General features: G+C 44.8%; 1 protein-coding gene across 5 annotated transcripts in view; it reads right to left on the reverse strand.

Moving 5' to 3' along the window:
- The window catches only part of LOC115163081 (uncharacterized), a 60,091-nt gene that overhangs the window by 26,853 nt on the left and 16,100 nt on the right, over positions 1–17,138 (reverse strand). For 3 of the 5 annotated variants that reach the window (XM_029714673.1, XM_029714675.1, XM_029714674.1), the window contains exons 2-4: positions 13,093–13,170; positions 7,193–7,599; positions 1,850–1,950 (exon numbers count right to left, since the gene is read on the reverse strand). In XM_029714673.1, coding sequence (XP_029570533.1) covers positions 1,850–1,950; positions 7,193–7,599; positions 13,093–13,141 — 557 coding nt within the window. In that variant the 5' untranslated portion in view covers positions 13,142–13,170. Of the gene's footprint in view, positions 1–1,849; positions 1,951–7,192; positions 7,600–10,548; positions 10,939–13,092; positions 13,171–17,138 lie in introns of those variants that run through there. The other 2 variants (XM_029714676.1, XM_029714677.1) reach the window with 2 other exon arrangements.

Here is a 17,138-nt window from a genome sequence, read left to right on the forward strand (position 1 = left end):
TGGCTGTCAACAGCCTTTAGAAACTTGTTTCCTCCTTCTCCTGTTACTGGGCAGAGAATAGGAGCTCAGTCAATGAGTGGACTGCCTGAGGACAAAGGACTTGGTTACGCGCAAGCCGTTCCTTCTTTTTCTTCTGGAATGAATACGCTATTGTCCGGTTGGAATATTATCGCATTTTTATGTTAAAAAGACCCAAAGGATTGATTGTAAACAACATTTGACATGTTTCTACGAACGGTAATGGAACATTTTGACTTTTCGTGTCTGGATTTATGCTCGCGCATTATGCCTTTGGATAGTGATCTGAACGCACGAACAAAACAGAGGTATTTGGACATAAATATGGAGTATTTCGAACAAAACGAAAATTTCTTGTGGAAGTAGGAGTCCTGGGAGTGCATTCTGATGAAGATCAGCAAAGGTAAGAGAATATTTATAATACTAATTCTGAGTTTAGTTGACCCCAGAACTTGGCGGGTATCTGTATAGCTTGCTTTGATGGCTGAGCTTTGTACTCAGAATATTGAAAAATGTGCTTTCTCCGTAAAGCTATTTTAAAATCTGACACAGCGGTTGCATTAAGGAGAAGTATATCTATAATTCTTTCAATAACTGTTGTAAATTTTATCAACATTTATGATGAGTATTTTTGTAAATTGATGTGCTCATTCACAGGAAGTTTTGGTGAGAATACATTTTCTGAACATCACGAGCCAATGTAAAATGGGGGTTTTGGATATAAATATGAACTTTATCGAATACATGTATTGTGTAACATGAAGTCCTATGAGTGCCATCTGATGAAGATCATCAAAGGTTAGTGAATATTTTAGCTGTACTTTTGGTTTTTGTGATGCATCTCCTTGCTTGGAAAATGGCTGTGTGGTTTTTCTTGTGAAGTTTATGTCCATAACATAATCTAATTTTATGCTTTCGCCGTAAAGCCTTTTTGAAATCGGACAATGCGGTTAGATTAACGAGAAGTTTATCTTTAAAATTGTGTAAAATAGTTGATTGTTTGAGAAAATGAAATTATGAGATTTTTGCTGTTTTGTATTTCGCGCCATGCTATTTCACTGGCTGTTGAATAGTGTGTCCCGCAGGTGGGACACTAGCATCCCACCTAGCCCATACTAGTTAACCTTGAGACCTGCTGTGACCATAACTGGGCTCGCTGGAAAGTATCCCTTATTCCAAATCTCTCTCATTGTCTTTTTTTTGTCTGCATCTCTCTCTCTCTCCCACCCCTCTCTCTCTCTCTGTCTTTATACTCTTTCTGTCTCTGTCTCTCTGTCTTATACTCTCTCTGTCTCTCTGTCTCTCTGTCCCTGTGTCTGCACATTGTCTGTCTGGTGGAGGCCTGGGGCCTGGGCCAGCCATTGTGTCTGCAGCACATTAAACGGACATCCCTGCCACCCAGGCTGCAGCCTGTACACAAGCTGCCTCGACACAGAAAGAGAGAGAGAGAGCATGGAGCAGAGGAGTGAGAGGACAGAGACAAGCGGAGAAACAGAGGAGAAGGGAGGGTAGGGTTTAAAAGCAGCTGCAGGAGAGATTTCACCACCATAGTTGTAGGATTTTACACGGATCAGAGCTGAGTGAAATTGAGCAGAGTAAAATGGAAAAGTTTCAATTTTCGCTGACAGGTGGTATCATTGATCACCATTAAGACATTGCACTTAGATGAAAGACGTAGCCTACCTGCGACAAGCTAAGATCGACACAAAAGCATGAGGACACATCTCATCGACCCCAGTTCAGGGCTGATACAGTCTAACAGCTGTGGCGACCAGTAAGGATGAAGTAGGTCTAACATGTAAGCAGACAGAGAACACACACACTAACCCACCTGTTGAACTCATAGATGTCCTCAATGTTGCAGAACAGAGTGCTGACTTCTTCCGGCTTGAGTGGCAGGTCCCCACAGTCAATGATACAACCCAGGTAGTCCTGAGGGAGAGAGAGAGAGAGAGAGAGAGAGAGAGAGAGAGAGAGAGAGAGAGAGAGAGAGAGAGAGAGAGAGAGAGAGAGATACTGTGAATGTGATTCTGTAAATGCATGTCAGTATGTTTATTGACAAAATAAACAAAATACAATCTTCATCATAATCTCATCATTCATACTTCATGTTCATTTGTTTCTGACTTCATAACACAAAATGCCTAAGCATAGTTGCTCAAATGGACAAAAGTCCCTTCTTTGTCCCTCCCCAGCGTCGTCCCTTCAGTTCATCCAGATGATTCTCTGTTAGCTGTCTTAGGGTCATTTGTAATTGAATTATCATGAAGGCTTTCTTCGTGAGAAAAAAAAGGTATACTTGAGCCCTACACCGATCCTTATTGTAAACACACTGAGAAGCCCAAGAAAGCAAACCTAGCAATTAATAAAGTGTCAAAGGCCTGACAGTTACAATATTTGTATTTTCCTTTCGTGCTCCTCTCTCTGACCTGGGAAATAAAGCCATGCTCTAGTCTCATGAGAAAAATGATATGTCCCCCCTAAAAACACAGAGTAACATCCCCAAATACCACCACCCTCAGGGCACGTTGCTCCGCGAAGCCTGGGAGAGAGCACTCCGAGCTGGGCTAAGGGCCTTAGGAAAGAAGGGGGCTTCAAAATGTGTCTGGCCAATCCACAGGCCCAGAGCACAATACTCTCCAAGTCTACCACCTCCAATGTAGTGATCAGTAGTCAGGCTAAAAGGCCTTATCTAGGCTAGCTGTCAGTGCTTTATCAGAGGCCTCCAGGGCCCAATAGTCCCATAACCAGCAGGCTTTTTAAGTGGCCAACAAGCCCATCTGATAACGCCACATCCTACAGACAACTCTCTCTCCAGATGCCAACCCAATGGGGAAACCACAAAGGATCCTATCCAGGGTTGCTGTTCATTCTGTTGGTCTGAGTTTAACAGAGAGATCTGAGTAACCGTGAGGTTGGCTGCGGCCCACCCAGAGGCCCAGTTACCATTCTGGCCCGTGAGAACGAGCCAACAACAGAAAAACAAAGAGGTGTTAAAATAAGATGAAGCCAACTAGAATGCAAAAATAAACGGGTGTAAATAAACAAACAGATAAAGTATGCATGGGAGAACAGGGAGGTGGGAGGGGGTAAGAAGTGGGGATGGCAGGGCGTTATGACTGGGAAGGGAGCTTCAATGGCCCCCAACCCTGACGGAGTCGAGCAGAGGGGAGCGCTCCTAGGGTACATTCCTGGAGGGTAAAATGTGGAGTTTTTTGTTGTTGCTTTGTCTCCAGTTGTGTTTGTTTCCAGAGCCACCGGGGTTCTGGGAAAAGCAAACAGGTCGAGGTAGGGCAAAATGTGGCGAAAATAAGTGGGGCTCCCTTCACACTCATCACCTTTTAAAGGCAAGGGTACACTGGCACTGTAATTATTGTCGACTTATAGGCAGTCATGAGTGAACAAGAATTCCCCCTCACGCGCACACGCACACACACACACACACACGCACACGCACACGCACACACACACACACACACGCACACACACGCGCACACACACATAAGCCTACATACACACATACATATACACACACACACACTCCTTTGGGAGGGCAATTAGGGTCCATAGTGAGAGGAGGAGAGAGAGAGACAGACAGATGAGTGAGAAATTGACAGAAGAAGAGAGAAGAAAGTAAGAATGAGGAAGAGACTAGAGGGGAAATTGAGACATAAGAGGGTTAAACGCAAGAGAGCACAAGAAAAGAAAGGCAGAAGAAATTGAGAAAGAGAAATGTTTCACTATGAAAGGAAGAAAGACAGCTAGAATGAAAGAGACAAAGAGAGAGAGAGAGAGAGAGAGAGAGAAAGAGAGAGAGAGAAAGAGAGGCTGGAGCAGCTGGCAGGTTTTGGTCTCTTTGTCTGAGAATCTAGGTCAGAATTTGGAGAAAGGAGTTTGTCCCTCTGTGCTGCCTGCGAGGGCCTCTCCATCCCCTCCTCATGTGCCCCAAACTGGGGGTTACAGCCAAAGAGAGGCTAAAAACGCTCCGTTCCCCCAAACCCCCACTCCCAATTTCCTGTCCTATTTGGCAGGAGTACAGCGAGAACGAAAGGGGGCTTCACTCTCCCCGGCTCTCCCCGGCTCTCCCCATTTTCTCTCCCCCTTTCTTCTCCTGTGTCTTCCAAAACACTGTATATCGCACATTCAAGACCTATAGGAGCAATATGGGAGCTCACACATGCACACACACCAGAAGGCAAGCTAATAAACTGTTCACAAACACACACACACACACACACACACACACACACACACACACACACACACACACACACACACACACACACACACACACACACACACACACACACAGACTCCAATCATCATACTTGGTTCTTATTACCAGCAACTTTGACATCATCGCTGGATCAAAACCAGATTTCCATAACTGGTAAAGGCTGAGCCTAATGAACGCTCGAGCCAATAGACATCACATGTGCAACTCACACAGTCAGCACTCTGGGTCAGCCAACACCGAACTCCATTCCATCAACTCAGGGGCCCACAGATCGATAAAACAGCCGTGGTCTGGCCCAAATCCCTGTCCGCAAAAACAAATGTATGGACATTTGATCTGGAAGGCATCCCTGCACAGGCTAGCTCAGTTAAATGCCTGCTCTTTTTATTGGCTCGTAAAGGCTGAACTTCAAAAGAACTGTCAAGCAAAAGGAACAAGGGTTCCATTTCATGCATTCTAACCCACACCCCACACACCTATCATCACATGTCCTGAAGAAACGTTCTCTCCCTCTCTCTTTTCTCCCACCCTCTCTCTCTCTCTCTCTCTCTCTCTCTCTCTCTCTCGTAAGCAGCACACACAGATGCACATTTAACCCTCTGCTCTCAGCACCGCTCTCCCAGAGTGCTGATTGCACCACCTGCTGACTTCCACTTGCTAATGAGCGCCATTGGCAACATTCCCGCTCTGTCTCCACATCAAAGCAGAGGCAGAACCCCTGAATCAGATCACTCCAGCACCGACCTGACCTGCATGAACCACACTGTCTTGTACCTCAACTCTGACCCTAGGTCCATCAGGTTGGCTTTCACAATAAAACAAAAAAGAAAATACAACCAAAAGGCTGTTTAAAGATGATCAAGTAGCTATCAACAAACTGTTCAACTAACTATCCATGAGCCTTTACCCTAGCCATGCCCCTAACCATAACCCTTACACCACCATAACCCTTAAAGGCTCTGCACGGTCAATCCAACGTCTGAAGTGGCCGTGCATCCAGAAGGCGAGGTCAGTACAGATGCATCAAAGCTGGGACCGAGAAACTGAAAAACAGCTTCTATCTCAAGGCCATCGGACTGTTAAATAGACATCACTAACACAGAGAGGCTGCTGCCTACATACAGACTTGAAATCATTGGCCACTTTATTACATGGATCACTAGTCACTTTAATAATGCCACTTTAATAATGTTTCCACATCTTGCATTACTCATCTCAAATGTATATACTGTATTTTATATAATCTATTGCATCTTGCCTATGCCGCTCTGTCATTGCTCATCCATATATTTATATGGATATATTCTTATTCCATCCCTTTAGATTTGTGTGTATTAGGTAGTTGTGGTTTAATTGTTAGATTACTTTTTAGATTCTGCACTGTCAGAACTAGAAGCACAAGCATTTTTGCTACACTCGCAATAACATCTGCTAACCATGTGTATGTGACCAATAACATTTGATTTGATTTGATTTACAGCATTTACTGCAACGCCGCCTCCGCAGGCGTCAGGGCTTTCATACTTCTTGTACATAACGGAGCAGAGCTGTTGTGGAGGAAGTTGTCAAGGAAGTGAGTTTGTGTTTATATAGGGCCTCCCACCCTCACCTACCGTCAGCCAATCCTGTCAATGCAGAGCTCTCCGCATTGTTACAAAATGTGAGAGGCGCACGGCGATGTGGTACGAAGCTTGATTTGGCCTCTGCATGCCTCTGGAAGCTTCACACATATGGTGCTTCCGACCACGTTTTCAGATCAAGTATAAATTGACTTTTACCCTAACCTCTACCCAATATCTAAACCTAAACCTAACCCTAAACCTAACCCTAACCCTAAACCTAACCCTAACCCTAAACCTAACCCTATATCTAAACCTAAACCTAACCCTAAACCTAAACCTAACCCTAAACCTAAACCTAACACTAAACCAGGAAAAGAGATGGAAATTACTTTTTCAAGGGAGCGCTGGCCAAAACAAGAATGAGGCATCAAAGTGATATTTCTTTAAGGCTGTCTTTCCTCTCTTTTCCTCCTCAATCACGTAGAGAGACTCCTGATTCCTGACCTACCTTAAAGGTCACAGCTAAATCCTCTAGTTCCATCCGCTTCCAATGGCAATATGATAAACGTGTTGACTGTCGTCCACCCAAAGGGCCCCTGACTCAACAACCACACTCTGTTCCTTCTCAAACGAATCCTCCATCTGTGTGTGTGCGTGCATGTATATGTGCGCGCCCGTGTGTGGTATCAGTGTGTGTGAGTGTGAGTATGTGTGTGCGTATGCGAGCGTTAGCGTGTGTGAGTGATCAGTCACAGACTCCTCATTGTCACAAGTCAGCTGACCCTGTTGGATAGGAGTATGAAACATCCTTTTGAAGTAACGACTTGGATTTACTGCTGCTTTCATCCTGTGCCATGCCCTCCTCTTGCCCGCCTCGCGTTCCACCTGGGCCACTGATGGATGTAGCCACAGAGGCACACGGGGAGGCTAGACAGGGCTCTAAGATGGCCACTGAACGAGGAGGGGATGAAGGCATTGTTCACATTTTATTTATCGGAAGCTGGTGGGAGTCGAGGAGTTCTTCGGTAGAAAGGGGCTGAAAAACTGCTACAGTATCCATGAGTTCCAGTTTCATTATAGTCATTAGGCATTGTGGTAATTCCAATTCAGAAATGATCAACTCAATATGTATACTGTAAACTGTATACATGCCAATATGTAAATCAGATGGTGATCATGTTAAACCCTATTCTTTCCATGTCAATATGGTACCAAGTACCAGGAATGGTGGTGGTAATGGCCGTAGCTAGATTTACTGCCCAGTACCAGCAGCAGGCCAGATCACAGAGAGGAGACACACTGACTGTACTGAGGACAGGAGGAGAGGAAAGGAGATGAGAGGGGAGGAAAGTGGAGAGGAGGACTTCTTTCTTACCTCTACAATGCTCTTCAGGTCCCTCACATACGCCTGCTCCGTCTCCACTATCTCCAGCGCCACCCTCTCCAAGCGAGACAACTTGGGCAGGGACGCGGCAGTGGCAGGGGTTACCCCCGTTGGGAGCTGGGAGAGGGGGGTGAGGTCCAGGCTGATGTCGGACCCATTGCGCTGCGGCGAGGAAGGGTAGGCAGGCACGGCCCCGTAGGGCAGCGACGAGGAGGAGGAGGAAGAGTGTACGTCCTGCAGGGAGGCGGAGGAGGCAGAGGAGCTGAGGCTGGCCGTGCGGTCGCTGTCCGAGCACACCGTGTTGACCGAGGTGCAGCTCCCGCGGCAGGCGCTCTCCGACGAGGCCATCCTACCCACAATGCTGCTCAGGGAGGACACGGAGGAGGGGCGCTTGGCAGCTGGGTGAGGGAAGAAGGGAGAAGATGGGAAAGGAGGAGAGAAAAGGAGGAGACAGTCAATGTCAGGTCAACATAAATCAACACAAACTATTCCAACCAACCCTCAGCAGTTGGGAAATAGGTGCCAGAACACTTTGACTTCTTCTCTTGGGGAACAATAAGACAAAAGACTTACAGTACAACAAGACTAATGTGCAGGTTGATTTCTGCCATGGACGTCAGAACAGGCTGACTGAACAGCATACTTTGTGTTCCTCTGAACATGACCACAAAGCTGGCACGCAGGAAACAAGGGGTGTCAAAAGAAAGTGTAACTACGAGAACAACTCTTTTTTTCCACAGTTTGTTTGCTACAATCGCGCCGTCAATGTTCTTGTTCTGGCAACCTCCTGCACTTTTATGCAAAAACACACAAAGACAAATCAGGGCTGACAGGAAACAGAGAGACCAATTTCCTCCCCCCCCCCAGCTTTATCCGCCGGTCGGTGGAGTAGATTCGCTGAGGTCCCAGAGACCCCCTTTATTGGGACCATCTCAGCATTGTCAGGCAAGGCCAATTAAACACAGGGAACAGAACACTAGACAGAGAACGGTTCTGTCTGAAATCAAACATTTGGAGAGAAAATAGACTGGTTGTCACGGTAAATGAGCATGAAATAAGCCCAGGCTACAAAAAAAATGACTTTGTTGAGAGTAAAATGTAGTGGCTGCCCACTTTAGAAAGGGAGGGGAAAAATCCATAACGGCCTGTGGCATAATTGTTCAATTCAGACGACTGGGACATGCCTCGCTAGCTCACTAACCCTCAAACGACGACAACGAAAACAACAACTCCTTATTTAGCTACATAATGTTCAGCAGAACCAAGGGCCACTGCTTTCTTGTTCAAATCTTACCCATATTACACCAAGTAATCATGAATCACTATGAATTGCAATGAACCATGATTGCGCGACCGTGGTGTGTACCCCCATCTATCAAAAGCTTCATTTAACCACCAGCTAGCTGTTGTAGACATTCACTATGGTTTCCTTGCTCGAGGGCATTCACACAAGATTCTAAAGCATTTTGGCCAAAATGAATTGTCCCGAATTTGATTTAAGCAAACTCATGAGCTGCTTGAAGGGCAGTGTTTATCTACGTTGGCCTGGTTCCAAGAAAAGCAGTAGAACGACTCCAGTCTTATATGGACGGAAAATGACTTGGCTTCAGTAGAGAAAAAAGAGAAAGACAGCGAAATATGCCCTCCAGCTAAACATAGAAATGAATCATTGACTGGTTGTAATCTATTTAGTAAGATGCCGGGTGAGACTCACTGTACATAAAAAAAATCTTAGCACTTTGGGATACAAAAAGGTCAATTATGATAAGCTATCCTATTAAAATTAATTGTATTATAAACAAGGATTCAATTACTTTTTTTTTATTGTTTTGTTTTTACAATGGGTTAAAATGAGGTCAAATAGCCCTTATTCCATAAACACATTGGATATTTATGTTAAGACACTTGACTGCAAAGGGGCAGATGCATCGTTAACCAATAATTATATTGAAAAATGGAATAATCAGTATAATTGCTCCAAACTCATATTATACTTTCAAATTGCAGACATTTTTTACAATCAATCTGAGTGGTTTTCCATGAAGAGTATCCACCTCATGGCTGCCCAATTGGGAATGACCTTATTCGAGGCTAACACAGACTATAAACTTGCAGTATGTATATATGGATAGAGTTTCCATGGGCATACGCAGTGCTATATTTATTGCTTCAGTCAAAGATGATGCCTGACCCATTGTCTTTATCCTCACCCTGAAGCTGGGGCGGTAGCTGTTGTTTTCCAACACTCCCATTCAGGAAAAACTAACACTTTTCAAAAAAAGGTGCTATCTAGAACCTAAAAGGGTTCTGCGGCTGTCCCTATAGACGAACCCTTTGAATAACCCTTGTTGGTTCTAAGTAGAACCCTTTTCTCTAAGAGTGTAGCCAATCTGGGCTACTAGCATGAGTAGGATTTTGTTGATTCAACTAATCATTTTCTATACAATAATGTCACTGTAATTTAAAAAAAATTGGGGGGAAAACTGGCAATTGAGTCGTAAGAGTATAATGAATTCAACTCGAGACCCATGTGGGCTCAAGTGGAACACTTGACGTATCACCGAAGCTGCTCCATGGTAGGCATATACAATTGCAGTATTTTCCCCTGGCGTCAAAATGTTTAAATCAGCCCACCAAAACACAGACATCTGGGCTGAGATGAGATCAGAGACGAGGTCTGAGAGAGAGCCCAGAAAGGTCTGGAGTGGATACAGGTCACACTCTGAACAATACTGCCACAATCAGGGTTAAACATGTTAACATATTGTGCTAGAACAGGATATATGGCCAAAGCCATATCTGAGGTGACAATTCCTGTGCACACTAACCTATCTAATAACCATAGCTGTATATTTAAGCAATAAGACACGAGGTGGGTGTGGTATATGGCCAATATACCACGGCTAAGGGATGTTCTTATGCACGACGCAACGTGCCTGGATACAGCCCTTAGCCGTGGTATATTGGCCATGTACCACAAACCCCTGAGGTGCCTTATTGCTATTATAAACTATTTACCAACGTAATTAGAGCAGTAAAACTAAGTGTTTTGTCATGCCCGTGGCATACGGTCTGATATACCATGGCTATCAGCCAATCAGCATTCAGGGCTGGAACCACACAGTTTATAAACGGCGGTTTATTTGTTACAGCTGCCATTTCCCTAGTATTTGCTAAGACATTACATGGCATCAATGGGTACTTTCTGACACAGTATAGGCCTTGAACAGTCTACTATTTCCATTTATCCAGTAATGGTCCAATGAGGCCAAAAGGGGCATGCCTTCATCTCCTGATGGTTCTAATCTATTAGAGACCTACTCCAGCAAACAGCAACAGTCACCTACCTGCTTAACAGTGAGCTCAGCCTCTCCCCTGCCCTCCAGAATGCACGAGGTCAGCCTGTTTAAACTACCGGATCCAAACCACAGCCATGTCCCTGTCAACGACTAATTCACCACACTGCTGCTGCTACTGACACACTTGGGCTCGGCTCCCAGACAGTCCCATTCAGGCAGAGTTCTCAGACCACTGACCAGCCAGCTCCACACCCCACACTGAACCCTCTGGCCTGCATCCACCGCCCGCCCGGCGTTAAACCAAACTCAGTTACGTCAACCACACTCCAACTCAACTAACAGTTACTACAATAGATCGTTTTTTTCCCGACAGCACACCTCCATCTCACCTCGTTCATCTGGCAATGGCCTATCTAGAGCACTTTGTGAGTCTGACTGTACAGACTACAGAGACAGGAACTGTCAGTGTTAGAGAGAGAGAGAGAGAGCGAGAGAGAGAGAGAGAGAGAGAGAGAGAGAGAGAGAGAGAGAGAGAGAGAGAGAGAGAGAGAGAGAATTTTTTTGATTTCCTGCTTTAGTACACGTCAGGGTGCAAGCCACTTATGAAGCAAGGGCAGACAGGAGGTGAGAGCTTGGCACAGCTGCTATTTTCTGCTCTTTCTGAAACTGAAAAAAAAACTCTGAACCATGCAGAGAAAACCACAAGGATATGCTGTCCTTTCATGTTGCATTCGCCTTATTTGGTGTTTTAGAATACTGGTTATTTGGGGGAGTTTCAAGTCAGATGTGTGTGTGTCAAAGACGGGCTTTGAGTGTCACACCCTGATCTGTTTCACCTATACTTGTACTTGTCTCCACCCCCCTTTAGGTGTAGCCCATCAGCCCCATTATCCCCTGTGTATTTATACCTGTGTTCTCTGTTTGTCTGTTGCCAGTTCATCTTGTCTCATCAAGCCTACCAGCATTTTCCCCGTACTCCTGTTTTCTCTCTAGTCCCTGTTTTCTAGTTTTCTGCCTGCCCTGACCCTGAGCCTGACTCCCATTTTGTACCTTTCTGACTCCGCTCTGGATTACCGACCTCTGCCTGCCCTTGACCTGTCGTTTGCTGCCTCCTGTTTTTGCAATAAACTTTTGTTACTTCGAACTGTCGGCATCTGGGTCTTATCCTGAGGTCTGATATTGAGAAAAAGAACGTAAACAGATGACACAGTTTAGGGGGAAGATGATCTTCTGCTATCTGACAAAAACAGTACAGCCTGTTGTGTGTAGAACGAGGCCTGCACCTGACAACCCACCAGAGGATGTGGTTGGCACCAACAACACACTGTTTTTAGCTGAGAACACGCTTGACTTTGGTGCAGTTGCTAGGGGCGACAGGGGGAAAGTGCAAATGAGCTCAATGAGAGACATGTTAACTGGACTTTGAAGGTTAATTTGCAGATTCCAAAACATCAGCAACATCAAACTAGTAGGGAGTCCGACTAACCACAAACTGGCCAAGTCACACTGACCCAGTGCTCACAAGGCAACAAAGTAGCTCTCTTTTCCTCTGGCTGAGTCTCTGTGAGATGTTTTTGACATAAAGTACAGTGGGCTGCCTGGTGGGCCTCCACTGGGCTCCGTGAGTATGACAAACAAGCACGCTGTGTTTCTGGGTGTTAATCTAGATGAAACTCACTGGGCATTCTGCAAAACAAAAATTCTCACTTGAGTTAAATACACCTGAGGGACAGGCAGTCAGTGAAAGATAATGCTTTAGATGGTACAAATTAGTTGGGAGACTGTACTAGTAACCTGAAAGAAAACATAATATAAGGAAGTGAGTGAAACTATAGTGGACCCCTGAACGACTAAAGGGCTTCTCTGGTTAAATAGAGGGTGAGAAAACAAATCCATAAAAATACTTATAAAAGCAGTACAATATACTTTGCATTATGTGAAACAGTATTTTCTACGTTGGAATAAATGATCCTGCAATGCAGTACAATAAATCCCATACATTTGATCTTGTGACCCTTCACAATGCTGAGCCAAAGTTAGGTCACTCTAAGGCCTTCCAACTTCCCTATGTTTACAGAGGACTTTCCAATGAGAAGTGAACACCCTTAAACAATCCATATTGTATGTGCATTTGCACAACATTTTCAGTCATGATCGACTTCGTTAATATAAGCACTCTCTTTGTTGGGAAAACCTGGGGTGTGGTAGAGGGGCAGACTAAGGCCTAAATACCGTCACGTGTCGTGCCCTCCTATAGTCTCACCACTTCCCTCTCGTCAATTTGACAATTTGGGCATGTTGTCATTCCTATGCCAACTTGACACCCTTATCTTGGGCATGCTCTGTAGCCTATTTTTTCTGTATAATCTGAATAGAGAGATTTCTTCTCTTTTTAACCCTAAACATTGTTCAACATTATACTTTGCGAGCGGCCACGAAACATACAGTAAACAGAACATGCACTCTAATTCTATCCCGTTAACAAGAACTCCAATGTTACACCAAAAATCAACCTTAGTGGCTCTTCATAATGCTCTGACGTTACACAACAATAACGTCACAGGTGTGACAGTATCAGTGTTGACCTCTGACCTTGGTTGCTGGGCTTTCTCTGGCTGCCTCGGCCCGCCCCCTCAGGCATGGTGTGATGGTGTCACAGGAAGTGGAAACCTGTAAAGGACAATCAACCAAAACATCACAACAATGAAAGAAATTAGCAAAATACAGTTGTCATTGTGCAACATAGGACATACTGTAGGGCATACTGTAGGGCATACTGTGGGACAGACAGCACTGCGATGAAAGTAGGATTATTTCTGCAAAGAAACTTATTTTCTATCTATTGCCCACAAGTACCTAAGTCAATCTGAACTGGACCCCCATTTACGGTGTAAATCTGAATTGGACCCCCATTACACAGTCCTTTTGATGGGAATACAAAAAAAGGCTCTGCAATGTGCACTAGCAGAGAATTAGGGCATGACTTCACTCGGGTTCTATCTCTTAACAGACTTTAGGAATGTATTCTTTCACCGTTCACCGCATTCAGGTGGCTGCTTTAAACCACCTTTACAACGACACACAGTGGATGTTCCACAGATACATTCTCTCTACTGGTTGGGTGTCACTTCTGAGGTCTCTTAAACAAAGACGCAGAACAAATACCTGAGAAAGTACCAGAGTTGCAAGAGCTTCTAACTCAAACGGGCATTTCTCAGGCTATGATTCCAATCCAGTGAAGCCCACTCCCTTTGGTTTAGACAGAGTGAAGCCAAAAGCAGACTTTATCAGCACTGAAGTGCCTTCCGTTACTTTCACTCGGAGATGAAAGCATAGAAAGGGAGAGGGGGGGGGGAAAGGAAAGCTTGGAGCCAAAGCAATTAAAAGGCTGAAACATGAGAGATGCTGTTTGGGAAATAAGAGGGGAGGAGGAGGGCATGGAAGAATTCTTTTCTTTCTCCACACACACACACAAAAAAAATGAGGAAACAGAACATATGTAATATTTGGCTGTGAAACAAGAATGTGCTCTTCTCTGGTTCTATAGCAGTGTGTTGAGCATGCGCTGTGGAGGAAGGGGACCAGGGCTGTGGCGCTGGCAGACAGGAAGTCTTTATGAGCGACGTTCACGTTTCACGTTTTAATGTCACGTGCACAAGTACAGTGAAATGCCTTTCTTGCAAGCTCTAAACCCAACAACGCAGTGAACAATGTCAAAGTAGCACTAAAAATAACGTGAGGTTGAACAAAAGCACACAAGAAATAAACATTTGAAATAAGAAGAACACAAGAAAGTAAGAAGCTATGATACAGGGTCAGTTCCTATACCATATTTACAATGTGCAGGGAGACTGGAGTGATAGAGGTAGATATGTATAGGGGTAAGGTGACTAGGCATCAGGATGTATGATAAACAGAGTAGCAACAGCATAAATTAAGATTGTATGTGGTGAGTGTGTGTGAGTGTGAGTGTGTGTTTTTTTTATTTTTTTTTTTAAACATTTTATTTCACCTTTATTTAACCAGGGAGGCTAGTTGAGAACAAGTTCTCATTTACAACTGCGATCTGGCCAAGATAAAGCAAAGCAGTACGACACAAACAACAACACTGTCACGAGTGCTGTCTTCAAATTCCCTGTCATATAGGAGCCAAGGCGCAGCGTGCCGGTAATTCCACATCTTTATTGAAGGAAACCGAAACCAAAACAATGAACAGCTATGCAGCAAGAAACGTAACGCAGTGTGCCGTACACACACAGAAATAACATTAACCCACAAATACAGGTGGGGAACAGGCTGCCTAAGTATGATTCCTAATCAGAGACAATGATAGACAGCTGCCTCTGATTAGGAACCATACTCGGCCCAAAACAAAGAAATACAAAAACATAGAATGCCCACCCCACACCCTGACCTAACCACATAGAGAAACAAACCCTCTCTCTCAGGTCAGGGCGTGACAAACACAGAGTTACACATGGAATAAACAAGCGTATAGTCAATAACACAATAGAAAAAAAAGAAAGTCTATATACAGTGTGTGCAAATGGCGTGAGGAGGTAAGGCAATAAATAGGCCATAGTAGCGAAGTAATTACAATTTAGCAGATTAACACTGGAGTGATAGATGAGCAGATGATGATGTGCAAGTAGTGATACTGGTGTGCAAAAGAGCAGAAAAGTAAATAAAAACAATATGGGGATGAGGTAGGTAGATTGGATGGGCTATTTACAGATGGGCTATGTACAGCTGCAGCGATCAGTTAGCTGCTCAGATAGCTGATGTTTAAAGTTAGTGAGGGAAATATAAGTCTCCAGCTTCAGCGATGTTTGCAATTCGTTCCAGTCACTGGCAGCAGAGGACTGGAAGGAAAGGCGGCCAAAGGAGGTGTTGGCTTTGGGGATGACCAGTGAGATATACCTGCTGGAGCGGGTGCCACGGGTGGGTGTTGTTATCGTGACCAGTGAGCTGAGATAAGGCAGAGCTTTACCTAGCATAGACTTATAGATGACCTGGAGCCAGTGGGTCTGGTGCCAAATATGTAACGAGGGCCAGCCGATTAGAGCATACAGGCCACAGTGGCGGGTGTTATAAGGGGCTTTGGTAACAAAACGGATGGCACTGTGATAGACTACATCCAGTTTGCTGAGTCGAGTATTGGAAGCTGTGTGTGTGTGTGTGTGTGTGTGTGTGTGTGTGTGTGTGTGTGTGTGTGTGTGTGTGTGTGTGTGTGTGTGTGTGTGTGTGTGTGTGTGTGTGTGTGTGTGTGTGTGTGTGTGTGTGTGTGGGTGTGTGTGTGTTGGAGTGTCAGTGTGCGTACGTGTGTAGAAACAGTGCAAAAAAATAAAAAATACAAGGGTCAACTCATATGGTCTGTGTAGCCATTTTGTTCGCCATTTAGCAGTCATTTTGGCTTGGGGATAGAAGCTGTTCAGGAGCCTGTTGTTGTCAGACTTGATGCACCGGTACCGCTTGCCGTGCGGAAGCAGAGAGAACAGTCTATGGTTTGGGTGGCTGGAGTCTTTGGTTCTGGAGGTTCATGGTTCTCAGCCCCCTCCATAGACTTACACAATAATTATGACAACTTCCGGGGGACGTCCTTCAACATATCAGAGCATATCAGAGCACTTGCAGCCTGAACTGACATGCTATCCACCCAATCAATGGATCAGAGAACGAATCTAGTACTGAAAGCATAAGCTACAGCTAGCTAGCACTGTATTGTACAAAATGTGGTAAGTAGTTCACTCAAAGAGAGAGAAAGACAATAGTTGAACAGTTTTGATGAAATGTATTTCTTCCAAAATGAAGGAGAAGCAAGAGAGAGAAATAGAGAGAGAGAGACTGTCATGTTTTTTCACTTTCAGTTTCACTTACTTAGCTAGCAAATGCAGCTAGCTAGTTTAGCCTAATGAAACACCCTGCTCAAACAGAGGGATTCTATGTTAGCTAGCTGGCTATGACTTTCCAACACAACACTGGAACTCTTCCAAGTCAAGGTAAGCTTTTGGTATTACTCATTTATTGCCACCGTGGCCCGCCGGTGTAAATGCTTACTGACTGTATACTAACGTTACTGCATGATTGTAGCGGGTTTACTAATGACTTAGTTCTATTAGCTGTGCTGACTATGATGTTACTTTAGCTAATATGGTGACAACGATGTAGGCTGTGTGTAGCGGTTATGATATGGTTTGGCTTGGAAAGGTTTTTTCGCCTGGTCACATACAGCTGACGTGTTGTGCATTGAAGACCACAAGCGAAGGGAAGAGAAGGACCACAACGTGGCTGTTATGAGGGTGAACTGAGTTTACGTGTGATCAGGGGGTAAACATACCTGCATTTTGGATGAGAGTCATCCAATATGCTGTAATAGAAATAAGGCCATGCTCATGAAAAATAAATTGTCCTCCCTCATCTTAAAGGGCACTGACCGCCACTGAAGCATACACCCCTGTGGGGCTCCCATGTAGAGGGTCAGCGGGGCGGGGGTGATGTTGCATACCCTCACTACCTGGGGTCAGCCCGTCAGGAAGTCCAGGATCCAGTTGTGGAGAGAGGTGTTCACTCTCAGGGTCCTAAGCTTGGTGACGAGCTTGGAGGGAACAATGGTGTTAAACGTTACTTGAGCTAGAGTT

Source organism: Salmo trutta, chromosome 26, assembly GCF_901001165.1.
Source record: "Salmo trutta chromosome 26, fSalTru1.1, whole genome shotgun sequence".
NCBI lineage: Eukaryota > Metazoa > Chordata > Actinopteri > Salmoniformes > Salmonidae > Salmo > Salmo trutta.